Source organism: Panthera tigris, chromosome E1 (assembly GCF_018350195.1).
Source record: "Panthera tigris isolate Pti1 chromosome E1, P.tigris_Pti1_mat1.1, whole genome shotgun sequence".
NCBI classification, from domain to species: Eukaryota; Metazoa; Chordata; class Mammalia; order Carnivora; family Felidae; genus Panthera; species Panthera tigris.
The window spans coordinates 18375594-18394691 of NC_056673.1; the positions used below are offsets into that span (position 1 = coordinate 18375594).

The following is a 19098-nucleotide window of genomic DNA, read 5'->3' on the forward strand; positions in this document are numbered from 1 at the left end:
AAACAACTTTATAATGAAAGAGCTTCTACCCAGTGACTTCTTTCCATTTGGTTGGATGACAAATGGAAAAGTTTCTTTGGCTTTGACAATTTCCATCAAAGAAATCAGATCGGCATAACAAAGAAACATACATTATGTAAACAATGGATTCTTGAACTGGTAGGACATCAGCAAATCTAATAAAAACCGCCCAAGAATAGTCACTCAATTCTACAATACAGAAATCAGGGAAAACTCTCACACTCCAGGTTGTGAAGATAATGAAATATTCCAGAACTCCATTAGAGGACAGCCTTTTATATCATGGAACATTTCTACAATTGTCCATGCTTTGAGGGTAAAGCTCCAGGAACCCCAGAACTTAGATTCAAACATATATTCGGTTAATACATTTTGCAAATATTCTTCTTCTAGCAAGCATACGAAGAGTAACTTTATCTACCCCCATTTCTTTTCCAGGACATGCACCAGTGGTACTGAGTGATGGCTAAAAAAGTTGCATGTGAGTTTGAGGGATATTGCCGTTTTAGCTAGTTTGAAAAGGCAATTCTTTCTGAAATGTTTTTTTCTTAATAAAATATCTTTATCTTCTTTCCTTCTAAGCTAATAATCAATGGTGTAACATAAAATTTCTGCCCAAGAATAAAACGAGTTTCTTTTGTTGTGTTGTGAATAAAACAAATGAGTTCTTTTGTTGTGTTGTGGCTTTATTTTTGGTTTTTGAATATAATTTGGAAAAATCTTGTCAGGAGTCTAACCACAAAATGACTTCCAATGTTACAATGCCATGGAGTTTGTATCACCAAGAAACCAGTTCAGTATCATTAGACTGTATTACTTTTATTCTCTCTCTTTGCTTTCTCTACTTTATGACCATGAACCTGCAGTTTCTAAAAGTAAGTTCGTTTGTAGTTAAAATTAACAATATAGATTTCCACATTTCTAGTTTCACACGGATGCTTTGTTATGTCTAGAAGAGCAACCGTTTCCTTTTTATGGTGCAGGCACTGCTTCTTCAAAGCTCTTTTCACAAAGCAGCCCCCCCCCACCACCCCAAAGAATCCAGCTGTGGCAGTTAATCCTGGCTGTTAGAAAAACTTCTCAATACTACAAATTCTTAACCTGTAAAACACAGTTAATAACAGAATACACTTCAGTATGCTCTTTCTGGTGCACATAACTCCAGGATTTTCCCCAAACATATCCCAAAGCATTCCCCATTTTTCTAAATTCAAGTTGGCTGTTAGAGGAGTAAAAAAGTACCACGGAAAACATCAGAAAAAAAAAGGTACCTCTAATTTTCACAAGATGAGCAAGCTAGACAGTATCTGCCATGCATGAGGATTTACACTGAATAATTTTTCATTAAATCGCACATATTTCCCCCACCTCACTAGGATCTTCTTTAGCAATTCACACTCTTTCATCCAAACACAAGTAAAATGAGCTTCCACTAAAGCTGAACTTTGACGATAAGGATGTCCTTCATTTGTTACATTCTGAGAAGAAAAAATTAATTTCCTTCCCACAATGTAAATCCAGAAAACTTTCTAAAACAGTGCAGATGAACTGACTAGAACACCTACCAAGTCCACACAAACATGTATTTTATATATATTTTAATGTGTTTGTTTTAAATTATTAATAGCACATATATAGCATATAGCACAACTAAGGGGACACTTTATGGTATCTGAAGTCATGCCTCCAAAAAATAGTCTGCACGTTGTGATTTCACTTGATAAACCTGGCCATATACGAAGCCACTTCTGCATACATTAACACAACAGTTTTTTCTACCAACAATAATTACAAAAACAGCCTTCATTGAGTGCTTACTGTATGCTAGACAGTGTAATCATTGGTTTACAAAGATTACCACATTTTTACCGATCCTCCTTGGTGAGGTGCTATTATTATCCTCATTTTATAATGAGGAATAGAGAGGTTAAACAACTTAAGAGACACAGCTGGTAAGTAACTAAGTATCACTACAGTGATGCTTAAGTTTTGAAAGACTTACATAAAAGTAACTCGCTGAAAGAATTAGAATAATAAAATTCAAATTTCTCCAACTTTACTTGGAGTACAAAGGCAACAGACCAAATGAATCCCAAGGTATTTGATCTTTCAATTAATCACATCAGTTAAAAACCAAAACACTACTAATATTCTACGTAGAAGCTTTTCCCAGACTCATTATCAAGGTGGCACTATGTGCCATTAAGTCAATCAAAATTTCTGGTTGTCAATGTCAAACTGCCTGGGTGTAGCAGTCTTCAAACTTCCCTCATGTGGTCAACTTCCTCCAACTCTCAAAAATATGCACTTCATAAGCCCCTGAAGCTTTATGCTGTAATACTTTGTTGTGAGGTTGTCACAATTTTAAGCACTGCATATTCACTTTCCTCTGGCAAATGTGAACTACCAACAAATAGATATTAACAGTATCCTCACCAAATGACTGAGGTTTCCGTTTGTGGGTTATTTTGTGTTTCAGTTTTGCATTATGAAAATGTCCAAATGGACATTTGGAGCCTTGACGTGTGATAAAGAAGGTCAAATTATATATGATGCTTTGATGACCCATGAACAACATTCTATCATTAGAATGAATGTATCTCAGGCTACCCCATGACCATATTACCACGTAAACTGGAACCCTTACTTTGAGATAAAACACAGCAGACAGTCGTTAATGAAACCTTAATTGAACTGTCAAAGCACCATCTTTACCAGCAAGCAAATAGGTAATTCACTACTTTTACACAACTGTCCAATACTGATAAGTTATTCCACTAGTTAAATTCAGCTCAGAGATAAATCAAGGCTGGTAGACTAAACTGTTCAGTTATAAATCTGACTGGTAAAATGCTATACCACTTCCACAAATATCTTGCTGTGTGTGTCTACATACAGGAGAAACAATATTGTTCAAAATTACATGCAATGTTTTCAGACATCAGTCAGTAATTTGGGGTGCATGTTCAGAAAAAGATATGAGAGCAGATACAGTGTCCTTTTGTGTGGGATGCCAGAAGAAAAATGCTTGCAAAATGCGTTAAATATATTAGAGAGGCACCTGGGTGGCTCACAGTTAAGCGTCCGACTTTGGCTCAGGTCATGATCTCGCGGTTCGTGAGTTTGAGCCCCAAGTCGGGCTCTGTGATGACACCTCAGAGCCTGGAACCTGCTTCAGACTCTGTGTCTCCCTCTCTCTCTGCTCCTCCCTCTCAAAAATAAATAGACATTAAAAAAAATTTTTTTTAATATATTTGAATCTAAGTAAATCTTATGATGCCCAAGTAGTTATATGTTTTAATCAAATGATGTATCAATGGGAAAATATTTTTATGTCCCATTTTAATCATTTTAGAAAACAGTTTCAGGTTCATTAGATATTTTTTGAATTAAAAAAAAATTCTGGTCTAGTTAGTTAAAAAGTAAAAAATCTTACTAATATCTTTAGCTTGGGTTTCAGAATACTAGTGCGATTCACTCTGGTCTGGTATTCAAATCTCTAGTTTTAACAACTTTACCCAGGTCATACACGTGGCAGTTACGTTCCAAATATAATAAGCAATTCAGACAACAGGTCATCAATATGTAAATATGAAAACAGAAAAGCATTTGCATACTAAAACACACACCTGGAACTCTTCCTTTTTTTCATTCTGAATTGTACTTCACTTGTAACAACTGATTGGAAACACTCAATGCAGCTAACCAGACAAACTTGGTTAAAGAAAGAAGGACCTGACCAGGGAATCAAGTAATCAAGCAGCGAACATGCCACAGCCCTGTGCAAAGTGCCGCGGAGGAAAAGAAGTACCCTGGTAGGCACAGTCCGTATCCTCGAGGGGCTTACGAATGTAGTGAGACAAGGCAAACACAAAACAACTGGTATACAATAGAAGATGGTGTACAGAATGAGGTACGCATCAAGTACGGGCAGCCAACTCTGTCGGTGACAGAAGGCGTTCAATCAATGACAGAATCTAGAATGGACTCAAATCAAAAACATTCAGTTTTTCATACATATGTAACTCAGAACAGCCTCTACCAGAATGTCTGCTATGGAAGATGTTTCAGCATTCCCAGTTCCTCACCTTCCTCCCCTAAAAAAAAAAAAATCTTTTCCTTTAGCCCTGACTTGAAGTGAAAACTCTACAAGTCACATCACCATTTGAGAGAAATGTAGAACCGTCTTTAGAATGTAGTCAAGAATGCTGCAATCCACTTCCCTTTCAGTATCTCTAGTTCTTAACACTGTATACAACGTTTAAATAAGAGAGAGCATCCAGGTCTAAGAAAATCCAAACAAAGTCCAGGAAATCAATGACAAAATTTAAAGCAAGGAACCACCTTGTCCCGGGCCACACACCCTGCCCCCCCAGGTCCCACACCTCTGAAATCCTCAAGGGTTAGGCAAGGAATGGAAGTTCACGGTGCAATCCCTGGGGATAGGATACGGTGCAATCCGTGGGGACAGGATACGAAAGAGAAGGCAGGAGCAGACCGGTCCCTGAGCAGAGCGACTGAAGAGACACCATTACTGGCTACACTCTTTCCCACCAGGAATCGCATACACCTTGGAGAAGGGAGCACTGCAGCAGCAACCTCCTTGGAGAGCTAGCTGGGAAAACACTGGACCCTACTAGTTTAAAAAAAAACAGATCACTTAGTAGCCTAGATTATAAAATGTGAACTATAAATAAAGATGACCAGACACAATGCAAACATGATTCTCACGTCAATTATAGCGTGAAAAACAATGACAAAAGGAGACATTTACCAGGCTAGTTCCAAAGAGTTCATTTTCCTGTAGCGATGGGGGCTTTTCTAGACATTAACAACCATCTATTTTTGAACGCACTGAAAACATCAATTCATCTGTCCACACCAGAATACTTAATCCTTGAGAAAAAATTCTGTTTGTTCTAGTTTTGACAGCAACAGGGCCTACAACGATAAATTCATTTTATTACAAACTGCTAATCTTCCTAAGAAGAGTAAATAGACAAAATGTTGCATCTAAGAAGCGCTTAGACTTTTTCAAACATCCTAGCACTAGCAAAAGTAGAGCAGTTTCCTATGTTTGAAAAGTATACTTCCTACTACGGCAACCAACCAAGGGATAACAGCAACTTAAGAGGCACTAAATGACACTAAACGACACTAAAACATTACACTGAATGTGGGCCACGGCATAGCTACAGTCTACTGACCTCATTTGTGGTACTCATGTGTGATGCTATATTTAATGCATTCTTATCAAAAAAGCTAAAGCTACATACTTCCCAACTGCAGCTTTAGGGTTTAAAATAAACCACTCAAGCAAGGGCTTAACTGGTTCAAGTATGAACTCTATCTTCCTTCTGGGGATCAAGATTACAAATCAAAGAATGAAAAGACAAAAAGGGACATCAAAGTAGTTATGCGAAGTCTAACCCAATGACAAGACTAAGATTAAGGAATCAAAGGTGGGGTCACTGGTGACATCCGCTGCAATCAGGCAACCGATTCAAACTAAATCAAACCTAAGAGATGACCAAGGTCTGTCGGGATACACGCTTCACACATTCATCTATTGATCCTACATCCGGTGGCTCGCTTAGGTTCTAAACAGAAAGTCTGGTAGACGGCAAACGTGTGTTACTCATCAGAGGGCGTTCTACCAAAACGCGCCAGGACTCAAAAGCACAAACTCGGACAGCCAACACGTTGGGCCTCTTCACCGGTGGCGGTGGCTTCCTACAGCTGAGTCGCTCCGCGGCTGGTCACCATGGTGGAAGCCATGGCGGATGGCTCGCCCAACCTCAACGTGAGAAGAAACCACGAGAAGTCGTGTTTTTCTGTGGATACTCACCAGACAACACCAAAGGCTCCATATCCAATAGGTCTATCCGGCTCAATATCCAGCTGCTGTTGTGGATGATGCGAGTGTTGATGGTGGTGCGCCTTAACTGTGGCAGCTGCGGCAGCCTGTACCTGAGCTGGGGCTGCTGCAGCTGGTCCAGGAGCCTGACCCGGTGCCGGTGATGGGAAATATGGCTGTTGTTGCCCAGGGTTTAACATGGCTGCAGCTGCGGCCGCTGCTGCGGCCGCCGCAGCTGCCGAAGAGGTATGCTGCTGGACAGGGTGTACAGCAGCCGCCGACCCCGGATGAAGATGGTGTTGAGGGTGGTGGTGGTGGTGAAGGTGAGGAGGAGGGAGGTGTGGAAGGTGGTGGTGATGGTGGTGGTGGTGACCTGCTGCTGCTGCAGATGTGCCGCCATTGTAAGCCGCCATCATTTTTGCGTTGGCTCTTGCGCCACAAAGAGACATTCAAAAAAATGCCCTTTGATTGGAAAGCAAACTGGGTCAAGCTGTCATTTGGCCATTTAAAAATGAAGAACAACCACTCACTCCACCTCAAAAAACATGGAGCGGAAACTGGCTTTAGGTCTTCATCAGTCAATCCAAACAAGTTAGAGGATCTTGGTGTTTAATTTCGGGGTGAGCGTGTGTGGAAGGGTGTGGATTGCCCAAAAAAGAAAAGAAAGGAAAAAAAGAAAAAGAAAAGAAAAAGGAAAAAGGGACCCCTTCCCCCCAGGTTTCCTGCCACAAGTGGGTACTAAAACTCCATCCTTAATTGGGGGGAGGTTCCAACTTTGAATGTGGGAATAAAGGCCAAACCTCCCGACCCCCTGAACTCCACGCACGAAAAGGATCAGGAAACACGCCACCCTTGGAATCTTGTAAGAGGGTTGACTCATCTACCCCTTCCATTCCCACATCCTTTTCTAAACACCTACCACCTCCTCAAAAATACAATTTTAAAAAATTCCAACCACCCCAAATTCAAAAGATGGGGGGAAATTTCCAGGGAAACCAGCTTTCCCCCCCCCTCGAACTCTCAGGCCTTCCTACATCTCCCCCCACTCCTAGTCAGGCTGACCTGATTGGAGGGGGGTACTAAACTTTCCAGAAGAGAAAAGAGCCAGGGAAGGAGGCAGGAGGGATAGGGTGAGCAGAGCAGGCGACAGGGCAGGACGGAGAGGAGAAAGAGAACCGGGGCAAAGTGAAGGTAAGGAGGTGCAGGGAGGAATGAAAGAGAGGTGGGCAGCACTCGGACGCCCAGACAGAGGGAACCGCCCCGGGATGAGGTTAGGGTCCCGGGGCCAAAGAATAGGAGCCCCGGGAGGCGGGCGGGGTGCAGTCGGAAGCGGGCTGACTCCTGCCCCCGCCGCCGGCTGCTTCTGCTGAGGAGGGTTGGGGGGGAGAGCGGGTGGGTCCCCCCGCGCGACGGCCCCCGCAGGGCTCAAGGCTGCTCCGTCTCCCCCCCTCCCCCCCACCCGGCTTCCCGTCCCCGCGGCCGCTTTCTCCTCAGTCGCTGCCGGCCGCTTTCTCCTCAGCCGCCGCCTCCTCCTCAGCCGCCGGTGCCGCCGCGGCCGGACTCACCTCCCCTAGCAAAGCCGGATAGAGCGGAGCCAGCGGCGGACACGCGCAACCAGCCACCGAGGCCCCGCCCCCGCCTCACACTGACCGGCTGCCCTAGCCAATCCACGCCCACCTGTCTGCGTCTGCCTCCAATCCTGGGCCCGGAGCTTCAGACAGGCGCACTGTTCGGCCAGTGGCAACAAGGTGTGGGTCTCCTGGGGAAATCCCGCCCCCGATCCGGGATGGGCAGATAGAAAGACCAATCAAAAGGCAGAGTCTGGCCTGACCGACAAGACTAAAAGCGAATTAAAAACCAAAGATCTCCGTGACATTTTCTTTCGCCTCTCTCCTCTTTTCTTTTTCTTCTTTTATTTTTTTGGCAGGAGCAGGAAGCTGCGTGCTAATCCCGCCCGCAAAAGCTGGAAGAGAGGGTGGAATAAAAGAACCAATCATGAGCCGGGGACCAAGAACAGAACAACCAATCCTTGGCTTGAAGATGAAGTGGGAAGGGACTGGGGCCAGATAGACACTAGATTTGACAAATGGAAAAAACGATTGATCTCGGTCCCACCCTTCATGTCTCCTATAGGTCAGGATTGTGGAGAATTCACTGTCGTATCAGCGGCGACCTCTTTGGGGGCGGGGCCAAATAAAGGGGGTGTGGTCTAGGGAAAGGGGGCGGGACTGAGATGAAGAAGGCGGAGTCCCAATCATAGATGGTCCTTTGATACGAGCCATATCCTATCCCTTTTTAAGTCATCAAGTGTGGAGAAGAAATAGGGGGAGCAAAAAGGGATGTCGAACTAACGAAACTCAAGGTCCAAGGTTACTCAACAAGACAGTCACAGAAGAAACTCAGTAGACTGATAGTTCATAGCCTATGGCTGGTCCTCCATGGTTGATTCTGATCTTGGCAAAAAGAGGTGCTGTCTCCAGCGTTCACAACTCCACTCTCCATGGATAATAAGGCTCTCCTTAAATTAAATACAAATTAAATACAAGATATAAATTAAAGCAACAAGAATAATAAACTCAACAACAAAGGTCATAATTTTCTCCTGTATTTTCTAAGTTTTAGAAAATTGAAATCTTACTAAAATAACCTTTTGCTATCACATAACCTCACTTATTTGAATTTACTTTTCTTTTAAAATATGAAATAATAAGCTTACAGAACCTTGCCCTTATGAAATCTTCACTCAGAACCCTGGAGATCATCTTTGATTTCTCTTTGCCTGCCCCACTCCTTCCCTTCGAATCAATCAGCAAGTCTTAAACACTTTTCTTTTTTTAATGCTTATTTATTTTGAGAGAGAAAAACTGGAGAGGGGCAGAGAGAGAGAGAGAGAGAGAGAGAGAGAGAGAGAGAATCCCAAGCAGGCTCTGCACTGTCAGAGCCTGAACTTGGGGTTCAGTCCCACCAACTACGAGACGGTGACCTGAGCTGAAATCAAGAGTTGAAGACTTAATGGACTGAGCCACCCAAGCACCCCAAAGGTCTTTAACACTTTCAAACACTTCTTAACACCCCCCTTTCTCCAATTACCACAATATTACCCCAATTTATGCCACCAGCATCTCTAATTCATCTCCCTGCCTGTAGGCTAGCACACCCCTATTTCATCCTCCACTTAGAGTATAGCAATCTTTTAAAAACACAAGCCTGACTATGCCCCTACCTTTGAAAAAAGTCAATAATAGTTCCACTTGACCTTCTTCGCCCCTTGCTCAATGACCTTAATCTATCACCTCCTTCCTCTATACTTCAGACATTCTGAACTTTCAGTTCCACAAATGGTTTGTTGCTTCCAAACCTTCATGAATATCTTCAGCCCCAAACACTCCCCAACCACCCTTCGCTCTTCTAATATATCGTTCAGATGAATTTTACTTTTCATATGCATTTTACCTTTTTTTTTTTTTTTGGAAAGTTTTTCCCGAGTCTGTTGTAGAGTATGTATCTCTGTTATCTATCTTCATTACACTGCCTCCCTCATAGCAGTGTATGAGAATTCTATATTTTAATTGTTTACTAAGTTTGACCATGCCAGAAAGCATGTCTGTCCCACTCGGTGTTGCATGCCAAGTTCCTGGGGCAGGGTCTAAAAGGTGAAGGCACTTAATGAGGAGTTGCATGAATTTACTGAGTGCAGGAGTAGTGGATACCAATCCAAGCTCTGCCATTTACTAGCTCTGTGACTTATGCAGTTTAAGTAACTTTTCTGAGTCTCAGTTGCCTCAACTGAATATGAAGATAATAATATAGGTGATGTATTTAAAAGTTCTTGGCAAATAGTAAAAGTTCAATGATGTTAATTCTCTTTCCTTGTCCCCACCCTCACATAATATTTGGAATGCCTTTCCAACTTCTCAATGCATTTCAGTCTCCTTCAAAGTGTAGTATACTAGAAGCTTCTTAGAAATGCAAAGTCTCAGGTTCTACCTCCGATCTACTGAATCAAAATCTCGTGGGCAAGAATCTGTTTAATAAGCCTGCCAGGTGATTCTTACACACAGTAAAGTTTGAGAAGCATTGGTCTAGAAGAAAAGGGCTGAGTCTTCTTAAATCTTGTGTACTTTGCAGCACCAGAAAGCACTCAATACATGTGAAATAAAGAAATACATCCAGTCCTCCAGAAAGTGATTGCATACGAAGAACTATTTATTCCTGCCACAAACATTTATTGAGCAGCAACTATACCTAGGCATGATGCTACGTTCAACAATGGGGGACACAAGATACATGACCTAACAAGGTCTCTGCCATTCAGGAGCTCTAAGTCTAGTGCAGGAATATCCAAAATGGTGTGTGCACACTCCCTGTGGTGCACAAAGTGAGCCATTAGACTCCGGGAAGGAACTAGTACAACTTCTATTTCTGCTTAATTTTTATTTCATCTTTTAAAATGTCTATTTGGTCAGTGCTTTATAATGTACATAATATATAGTGTACATGTATATAACTTATAAATAAACAAGAATACATAAATTGGGGATTTGCGCTAAAAAATTTTTACCAAAACTACCGAGAAATCACTGGCTTGGAACCATTTCACATTCATGGTTTAGATCGACTCTCCAATAGAAATATGAGAGCTGCGCATGAAATTTTAAATATTCTAGAAGTCACTTAAAAAGCTAAGAGAGATAAGGAGAATTATTTTTAATATACTTTAACCCAATATATCCCAAATGTTGTCATGTTAAACATGTAATCAATACAAAAAGAAGTTTGTGTGTGTGTATATATATATATATATATATATTCTAATATTAAGTCTTCAAAATCTGGTGTATATTTTGCATTTACAGCACATCTCAATTGAATTGAAAATTCAATTTCCTCAGTCAAACTAGTTACATTTCAAGTGCTCAATAGCCTCATGTGGACAGTGGTTACCATATTAGACAGCACAGACCTAGATCATGGATTTGACTCCCTACTCTGCCCCTTGTTGTGTGATCTTGGGCAAGTTCCTTAACCTATCTTGCTCTGAATTTCCTTGTTCATAAAATAGAGAAGATCCTTGATTTTTCCAGTTGTGAGGATTCAAATTGACAACTATAGAAAGCACATAGCCTGGGGCCTGCCAGGCTCCTCATCAGTGACACTAAGAGAGGTGGTTATTATTAGTGTTACGATCCAAGGCAACGTGTCCTAAGTGTCAGATGAGAAATACACTTTGGGCACTGCTCAGTTCATGTCCCCAGCATTCCATCCACGTAGGTCTGGCCTGACAGACACTCAATTCCCCTTAAACACATCACCAGACAGTATAATATCCGGCCCTTTCCATTCTGTTCCATTTTCAGGAGCTGAGCATGATGAACGAGAAGTCGGAAGTGAGTCAGCAGGATAGCACTTAGAGCCTAAAAAAGCAAGCAGGACATCAGAATGCATAAGCAGGAATAGAATGTGCAGGAAGTGGGAGGTGATCTTCCCTTTCTTCCAAGAACTGGCTCCCCCCTTGACTTGTCTGTGGAGACTTTGTAGAACTTGAGCTAGGGCGAGAGGTGGGGGTGTTGTTAGAGGACTACAATGGGAGCAAATCACATTCAGCAGAGCTGGGTGCTCGACGCATGTTATCTCATGTGATAAATCATCACTAAATTCCATTTTGCAAATGAAGAAGTAGAGTCAGGAAGCCAAAGTAGCTTGCCCAACCTCACAAAGCTAGGGAGTGGCCAGCTCCATAGGGCACGCGGCCTTTCCACTGCCCCATACGGCTGGAGGGAATGGCCAAGGAAGTGGCGCTATAAAGTACAGGGAAGAAGAGGCAGAAATGCTTCCGCTTTCAAGTCTGGTCACCCAAGGTCTCTGTCATTGTGTCCATGATACCTTTTCAACATTGTTATCCAAACTCCCAGTGGTAGGCAGGTAGGACCACCTGTGGCCTTTCAGCACCCACACCCTTCTCAGGGATGCTTTCTCCCAGCTCTGACTCCTTCCCAAGGCCCAGAATATCCTTCTACTTCTTCTTCTACCCAAGTTCTACTCACTTTTCAAGGCTCTGCTCCTGGAACCTTGGATCTTTCTTGAAGCCTTTCTCTTAAACCAGGCCCTCTGCCCTTCCCTGAAGCACTTAGACACGCAACATCTGCAACATTTCTTTGAAACATGTGATGCTGAGGAAAAGTGTTCAGCCGTGTGACTTTGGGCACTTAACACCTTTGGGCTTCAGTTTCTTCATCTGTGAAATGGGGGTAGTAGGAACTACTTTGAAGTGTAAAGTCATATCTACTTTGAAGGGATATTGAGGGGATTAAGTACATTCAGATGTTAATATATGAAATACCTAGCACAGTACCCAACACAGAGTAGCCACTCAATACGGGTAGCTTTCTTCCCACTTCTATGTATTGTTTACTGATCATTTCCTCCCCCTAGTATCTCCATTTCAAGTGCTCTTCAGTTTGGGGAGTTGAGGTCGGGGGATGATAGGTGATACTGAAATCTTAATAAATTGTAAATTGTTTCTCCCATTTCCCCTCATCTATTTTTCTGTGGTCCTTTATCAGCCTTGTGACAGGGCACAAAGCTGTCAGTGCAAAGGAAAGCCAGAGGCTTGATAAAAGAGAGCGTGAGGAGGGCTGTAAACCTTTGAGCATTTGGTGGTACTGTGGGACAAAGAGCAGGTCCACAGTCAACTACAGGGAGGCAGAACAAGGGAAGCCAGGCAGGACAGTGGAAGATTCAGTCTGGAGCCCAGGACAACATCAGTAGTCAGTAGCAACTAAGATAGATCTGGGGCATGGTAACAAGCTGGGGACTGGGGAGGACCAGGCAAATTCAAGTTCATGTGTTGTCCAGGCCTTCCTCTGAAGTCTTGGGACTTCTTTCCCTACTGCCAGGCCTCCACTCAACTCAACAACACAGCTTAAGCCCCATGAGAGTTCCCTCTGCACGTATCTGAGGACTTCGGCTTCATCTTACCCCTCTCTGTCTTTCAGCCCCTGGGTGGGATACTTGTCCCATTTCCAAACGCCAGGACCAAGTCTTAACCTTGACCCACATTTCTGGCCAGGAGAGCCAGACCATGTCCAATACTTTTCCATTTCCCAAATGAGTCGGTGATGAATATTTTATCTTAAAATTAGTTTTTAAATAATGTTTAAAACTGTATAATAAAATTGTTAAGCTTAACATTTATAGGTGCCCTTTATTCCTTTGACTTCTTAAGTCAGTATATAAAGGTATAACTCACACGCATTGGACATATGATACAATAAGGCATGTTTCAGAATGTCATAGGGGAAATGTACTGTGGATCCCTTTTCAGCTTGGACTCTAATTACAACAAAGATACTTTTTACTAACAGGTGAATATTGAGCTTCACGCAAAACTTCCACCTTTCCACCCCTAACACATCAAGTTACAGGGCTCAGCCTCCAGAACGGAACAAAGGTTGCCCTCTCTCAAAGTCCCCAAAAGATACCGGTTCCAGGTTAGAAAGAGAGCTGAGTCTTAAATAGCCATTCTTAGAATTAGCAGGTAAAACCAAGCTCTCTAAGACTCTACTGAGCACGGTGTAGGCAAAGACGAAGACTGATTCCCAAGCTTCGCTGCACAATGGGATCACCTGGGAATCTTTAAAATCTACTGATGGCCTGGCTTTAGCGATATGCTGGTAAATGTTTAACAATTCGCACTTTAGGATAAAGAGCTCTGGTCTGTAGCCCATTTTTGTGGGCTCCTTCCACCATGGTTGAGTTTAAGCTCCCAGTATGACTTCACTGAAGGTAGAGGTGGGCAGGGACATACACCATAGGGTCTCTTGAACCAGATGGCAGCTGACTGGCACCACCCCATTTAACTGGGATAGGGTGTGATCTGGGCATCGGGATTTTTAAATCTTCCCAGTAGATTCTAATGTGCAGCAAAACCTGGGGCTTCTGGGCTAAGGGGCCTCATAAGGAAGGGCCAGAAGCAAGAAACAGGCTACTTGGTTGCCTTGCAGTGGCAACTATAACCCGCAGCTAGATTGTAACACTTGCCTCCTCAAGTAAGTACATTTCCTCCTGCTGGGCCAGCCTCCAAGGGAAACTAGGTCATCAGCAGATGGTCACTTGGTGGGTCGGGTCTCGGAGCATGGGGTGGGTGGGAGTAGGGGCATGGAGGGGAGGCTGTTGAGTGAGCAGAAGAGCCAGGGACACTGGGCCAATGTTACTGTCTGACTGGAAATTCCTGGTGGCTCTAGAAACACTGATAAAGTCCTGTTCTCAGGACACCCTTCCAGGGATGTCATGACCCTTCTGTTAAAACCATCTTTATTATGGGACGCCTGGGTGGCTCAGTCGGTTAAGCATCCGACTTCAGCTCAGGTCGTGACCTCGCAGTTCATGAGTTTGAGCCCTGCATCCTGCTCACTGCTGTCAGCTCAGAGCTTGGAGCCTGCGTCAGATTCTGTCTCCCTCTCTCTCGGCCCCTCCCCCACTTGCTCTCTTTCTCTCTCTTTCTCTCTCTCTTTCTCAAAAATAAATAAACACTGGGGCTCCTGGGTGGCTCAGTCAGTTGAACGTCCGACATCAGCTCAGGTCATGATCTCGCGGTTCGTGAGTTCGAGCCCCACGTTGGGCTCTGGGCTGACAACTCAGAGCCTGGAGCCTGCTTCAGATTCTGTGTCTCCCTCTCTCTCTGCTCCTTCCTGCTCATGCTCTGTCTCTCTCCGCCTCTCAAAAATGAATAAATGTTAAAAAAAAATTATAAAAAAATAAACATTAAAAACAATTTTTTTTTTTAAAAAAAAACCATCTTTATTCTGACCAGGTGGCAAGCACTTGATTTGCTTAATTCTTAATTGTTATACGTTCATCTGTGCTGATGGAAGTGTACCTAAACCTCCATGTTTTCTTGTAGAGATGACTGGCGGAGCCCTACCTCTGCATTCCCCGAGTCCCTTCTGCTGATTTCTGTCATGGACTTATCACACAGCATTACAGGTGTTTACCTGGCTAAAGCTCTGGGAGTGCCCTAAGGGTGGAGACCATGTTCCTATTTTCTCCACATCCCCAGTGCCCAGTGTTGGTTCTTCGGCCGAAGTAAACAGAACTCGCCCATCACATTATAAAGCATTTAAAACTTACTTTTAAAAGCCCAAATAAGGGGGCACCTAGGTGGCCCTCAGTCAGTTAAGCCTCCAACTCTTGATATCATCTCAGGTCATGAGCTCATGGTTGTGGGATCAAGTCCCACATTCTCTCTCTCTCTCGCTCTCTCTCCTACCCCGCTCATGCTCTCTCTCTCTCTCAAAATAAATAACTTAAAAACATAAAAAAAAATAAAAACAGAAACACAGACAATTCACCAACAAATGTTTGTTTCAAAAATTCAAAGTTTGCTATTTAAGCAAAAATCTCCCTTGACCCTCTCATCCAATCCTTCTCTCCTCAGAAGTAACCACTGTTATCAGTCAAGTATACATCCAAACTAGACTGTTTTATATGTATTCATGCACATACCCATTTAGAAATATATGGGGGGTTGGACTATGTTTTAAAAATACATGCTATTATATTACATTTATAGTTTTATAACATGTTTATAACATGGTTTATAACATGCTTTTTCACTTAACGATGTATTTTTTTTATTGCTCTTTCCATAATAATCTGTTAATCGATTTTTGTTCTTTCAGAATGCTGAATTCAAAAGGAAACCGTGAGACAAGAATTCAAATGCAAGTACTTCAAGTGAGAAGTGATTCCAAAAAACCAATAGGGAAGTGGGGAAGTGAGACAAAGACAAGAAGGAAGCTAGGAAAGGGTATTTCATTTAACAAGTCATTACCATAGGTAACCAGAGTTCAAGTGCACTGGGGAACTCCAGGAGCCACTATATAACATGAATGTAAAACCCCTTTTCCTAAAGAGAGCTGGAGGATGTATCCATTGATTCCCCATTTACCATTGGCTGAGGGCTACTTCAGAGAAGCATTAACTTCCTAGTACTCATGGCTTGCCATGTGCCTAGGCAGAAAGAGCTCTGGTGGCCAGAGAAAGTCCTCAGTCTATGCAGGTGTTAGCTGTTGGAAGTCTGCCTGCATACAGAAATATGGTAAGTTCAAGGTTTTCCAGGTAGAGTGCTGACAGGGTCTGTCTTAGTTTATTGAATAATTTCCCATTTAAGTTGTTTACATGTTTTAGCTTTGACAAACAAGACTTCAACAAATGTTTGGTATTTTATTGAGTCCATAGGTCAATCCGAGAAGAATCAACATCTTAACAATATTGAGTCTCCCAACTTATAAATATAGTATATCTTTCCATTTATTTAGGTTTTCTTTAATTTCCCTGAGCAATGTTTTACACTTTTCAATGTATAGGTCTTGAACGTATTATGCTAAATTTATCTGGAAGTATTTCAAGATTAAAAAAATTTTTTTTTGAGAGAGAGAGAGAGAGAGAGAGAGAGAGAGAGAGAGTCAGGGAGGAGCAGAGAGAGGGAATCCCAAGCAGGGCCCCAGGCTGTCAGTGCAGAGCCCAATGCACAGGGGGTTCGAACCCACAAAATGAGAGATCATGACCTGAGCTGAAATCAAGAGTTGGACACTCAGCCTACTGAGCCACCCAGGTGCCCCTCAAGATTTTTTAATGTTATTGTAAATGGTATTGGTTTTTAAATTTCACTTTCCACAAGTTCATTGCTGGTATATAGAAATACAATAGATTTTTTATAGTGACATTGTATTCTATGACCTTGCTAAATTCATTTATTAGTTCTAGTAGCTATTATTCTAGATTCTTGAAGATTCTTTAATCTTATTAATCTATAAAAACAGTTTTATCCTTCTTTTCCAATATTTAAGACTTTTATTTCTTTTTCTTGCCTTATTGCACTGGCTAGGACCTTCAATGAACTGCCGAATAGACGTGATGACAGTAAACTTCCTTGCACTGTTTCCAGTCTTAGGAAACTGCTCTATCACTCAGTCTTTCAGCATTAAGTGTGACGTTATTGGTTGTTTTTTCATAGGTATCTTTGGTCAAGTTAAGAACAATTTCCCTCTAGTTTTAACCAGCAAATATTTTAGTTCCAAGTATTTTTGTTTACATTTCACTATGCTAAAAGGTTCTGGGACTCTAGGTCTTGGCTCTGTGCTTTCTAACAGTACAATATAGAGAGCATAGTTTTGGAGTCAAATGGGCTTGAATTCTGCCACTTTCCAACTATGTGACCTTATTCAAATTCTCTATCTTCCACCTCAATTTCCTCACTTATAAAATAAGGATAGCTAATTAAATTTCCAAGTTTATTGTGAACAATATTTGGTCTGCTTGCATGTATTTGATACATAGTGGACATTCAAAAAATATTATTACCCCCTTTCCATCCCCTGCCTTCTCTTTGTAGTATGCTTTTGACTTTATAATGACATTTATAATGTCTGCCCAAATTTCACAATAGGGGTTTTTTAATGGGTATTGTCAAGATCTCATCAGTGAATGACAACTCCATGGGTCATAGTAACATGTGACATCCAATCAGGTACTTCCCTTAGCTGACTGCAGATTCCAAAATTATTCCCAGGCTAAGACTTCCTGGGATTAACATGTTGTCCCAACCACTACAAAAACAAATGTACTGTTCCAAATGATACCTAATTATATCACGTTCAATGCTTTTAATAGTATATCCAGAAAGAATGATTCACAAGTCTTGGCTCCAGTTCAGATGTACAGAGAAACTTTATTATTAGTTCATACACATGTCTTCTTAGGCCTGGAGTTCTCTAGCTCTGAGCACAGCAGGAGTTAAGAATACTAGGGCAACAAGTGTAAAAAGGATGTTATAACTCCCAAAAGGGTGATTCCAAATGCCAGCCCCAGAGCAAGAGCCTGATAAAGTGTCTCACATAGACTTCTATAGAACAAGAAATATAAGGATGATTTGTGAGTTCTTCATAAAGCTAAATGTATTGTCCCTTATTCTAAGATTCTATCTCTCCTACCTTTTTGGTGTGTAAATGTCCTTATATTGTTATTTTATGATGATGGTTATTTATCATCCTCATTTGGCAAAATAAATTCACAAACTTATCTTTTTTTTTTTTAATTTTTAATGTTGATTTATTTTTGAGAGACAGGGCGTGAATAGGGGAGGGGCAGAGAGAGGGAGACACAGAATCCGAAGTAGGCTCCTGGCTCTGTGCTGTCAGCACAGAGCCCAACGAGGGGCTCGAACCCACAAACTGTGAGATCATGACCTGATCTGAAGTCAGACGCTTAACCCACTGAGCCACCCAGGCACCCATCACAAACTTATCTTAATCTACCACACAGTACCAGTGAAAGAAATGTTCCTGGCCTGAGAATTACCAGAAAATATATTTTCCAGGAGAACCTGAGTATACCTAGATTTGTGCTATGGTAACAGACTGTCCACTGTCGTTATTACTCAGGGCGACTATGGACCTGCTTGGAGTCACTTCAGAATTCTAGCCTCCACCCTCCAACTAGAGTGTGAGCCTCTATTTCTCTATTTCTGTCACAGCCCCAGTGACAGAAATGCAAGGGACTGGATGCAGAGGGCCTGTGATGCTCTCGTGGATTGAGGTCAGCTTCACCTGACCCCAAAAAAGCATAATTGTCAATATTGTAGCTATAAACAGTAGGATATATAGGACAAGTTGAAACAAACATAAAAATGGATAAACAGCAAGACAAAGGACCCACATCGACATGTCGAATATTGGGAGTGAACCCAGGATTTGTGGAAGCCTGGTGTAGAGTTTTAGAGACCGAAACAAGAGTGAGAAGAAGCTCAGCCAACTTGGCTGAGGCTTAACCTTACAAGCCTCCGTTTCCATAGCTGCTAAGTGGAAATGATCACCCTGCCTTGTCTCTCTGGAGTGTTTGCCTGTGGATTGAATGATAATGGATAGGAGAGTGCTTTGCAAACTACAGCGTCCCAGACAAATTTAAGAAATGGCTCTCTTTTACTTTGTTGACAATGGAGAAGGCAATATTTCTAGACGCATGACATAGCTCCAGGCAATCTCTTTACTGAGAAGAGATGATGGAAACGTACATGGCCTGTAGGCTAAATACTGTCAGAACATGTTATCACCAAATAAATCTGGATAATCGTATTTTTAATGCCATGTTCCCAAACCTAGTCACTAGGCAGAGAGCTCAGCTCTGACGAGATGCTGGATGGAAAGCGGGTCTGAGGTTCG

The 19098-nt window shown here is 42.3% G+C and overlaps 1 protein-coding gene and 1 long non-coding RNA gene across 5 annotated transcripts in view; one reads left to right on the top strand and one right to left on the bottom strand.

The window, feature by feature from the left end:
• NLK (nemo like kinase) overlaps positions 1–7374 on the bottom strand; it is a 163443-nt gene extending 156069 nt beyond the window's left edge. For all 3 annotated transcript variants that reach the window (XM_042965398.1, XM_042965397.1, XM_042965396.1), the window contains exon 1: positions 5870–7374. In XM_042965398.1, coding sequence (XP_042821332.1) covers positions 5870–6327 — 458 coding nt within the window. In that variant the 5' untranslated portion in view covers positions 6328–7374. The remainder of the gene's footprint in view (positions 1–5869) is intronic.
• On the top strand, positions 6980–7751 carry LOC122233407. Of its 2 annotated transcripts, none has more exons than XR_006210950.1 (2): positions 6980–7069; positions 7373–7751. It is a non-coding gene; the product is annotated as an uncharacterized LOC122233407 (long non-coding RNA). The 2 variants fall into 2 exon arrangements; XR_006210951.1 differs by having other exon boundaries at positions 6982–7069; positions 7398–7751.
• Positions 7752–19098: the final 11347 nt, after the last annotated feature.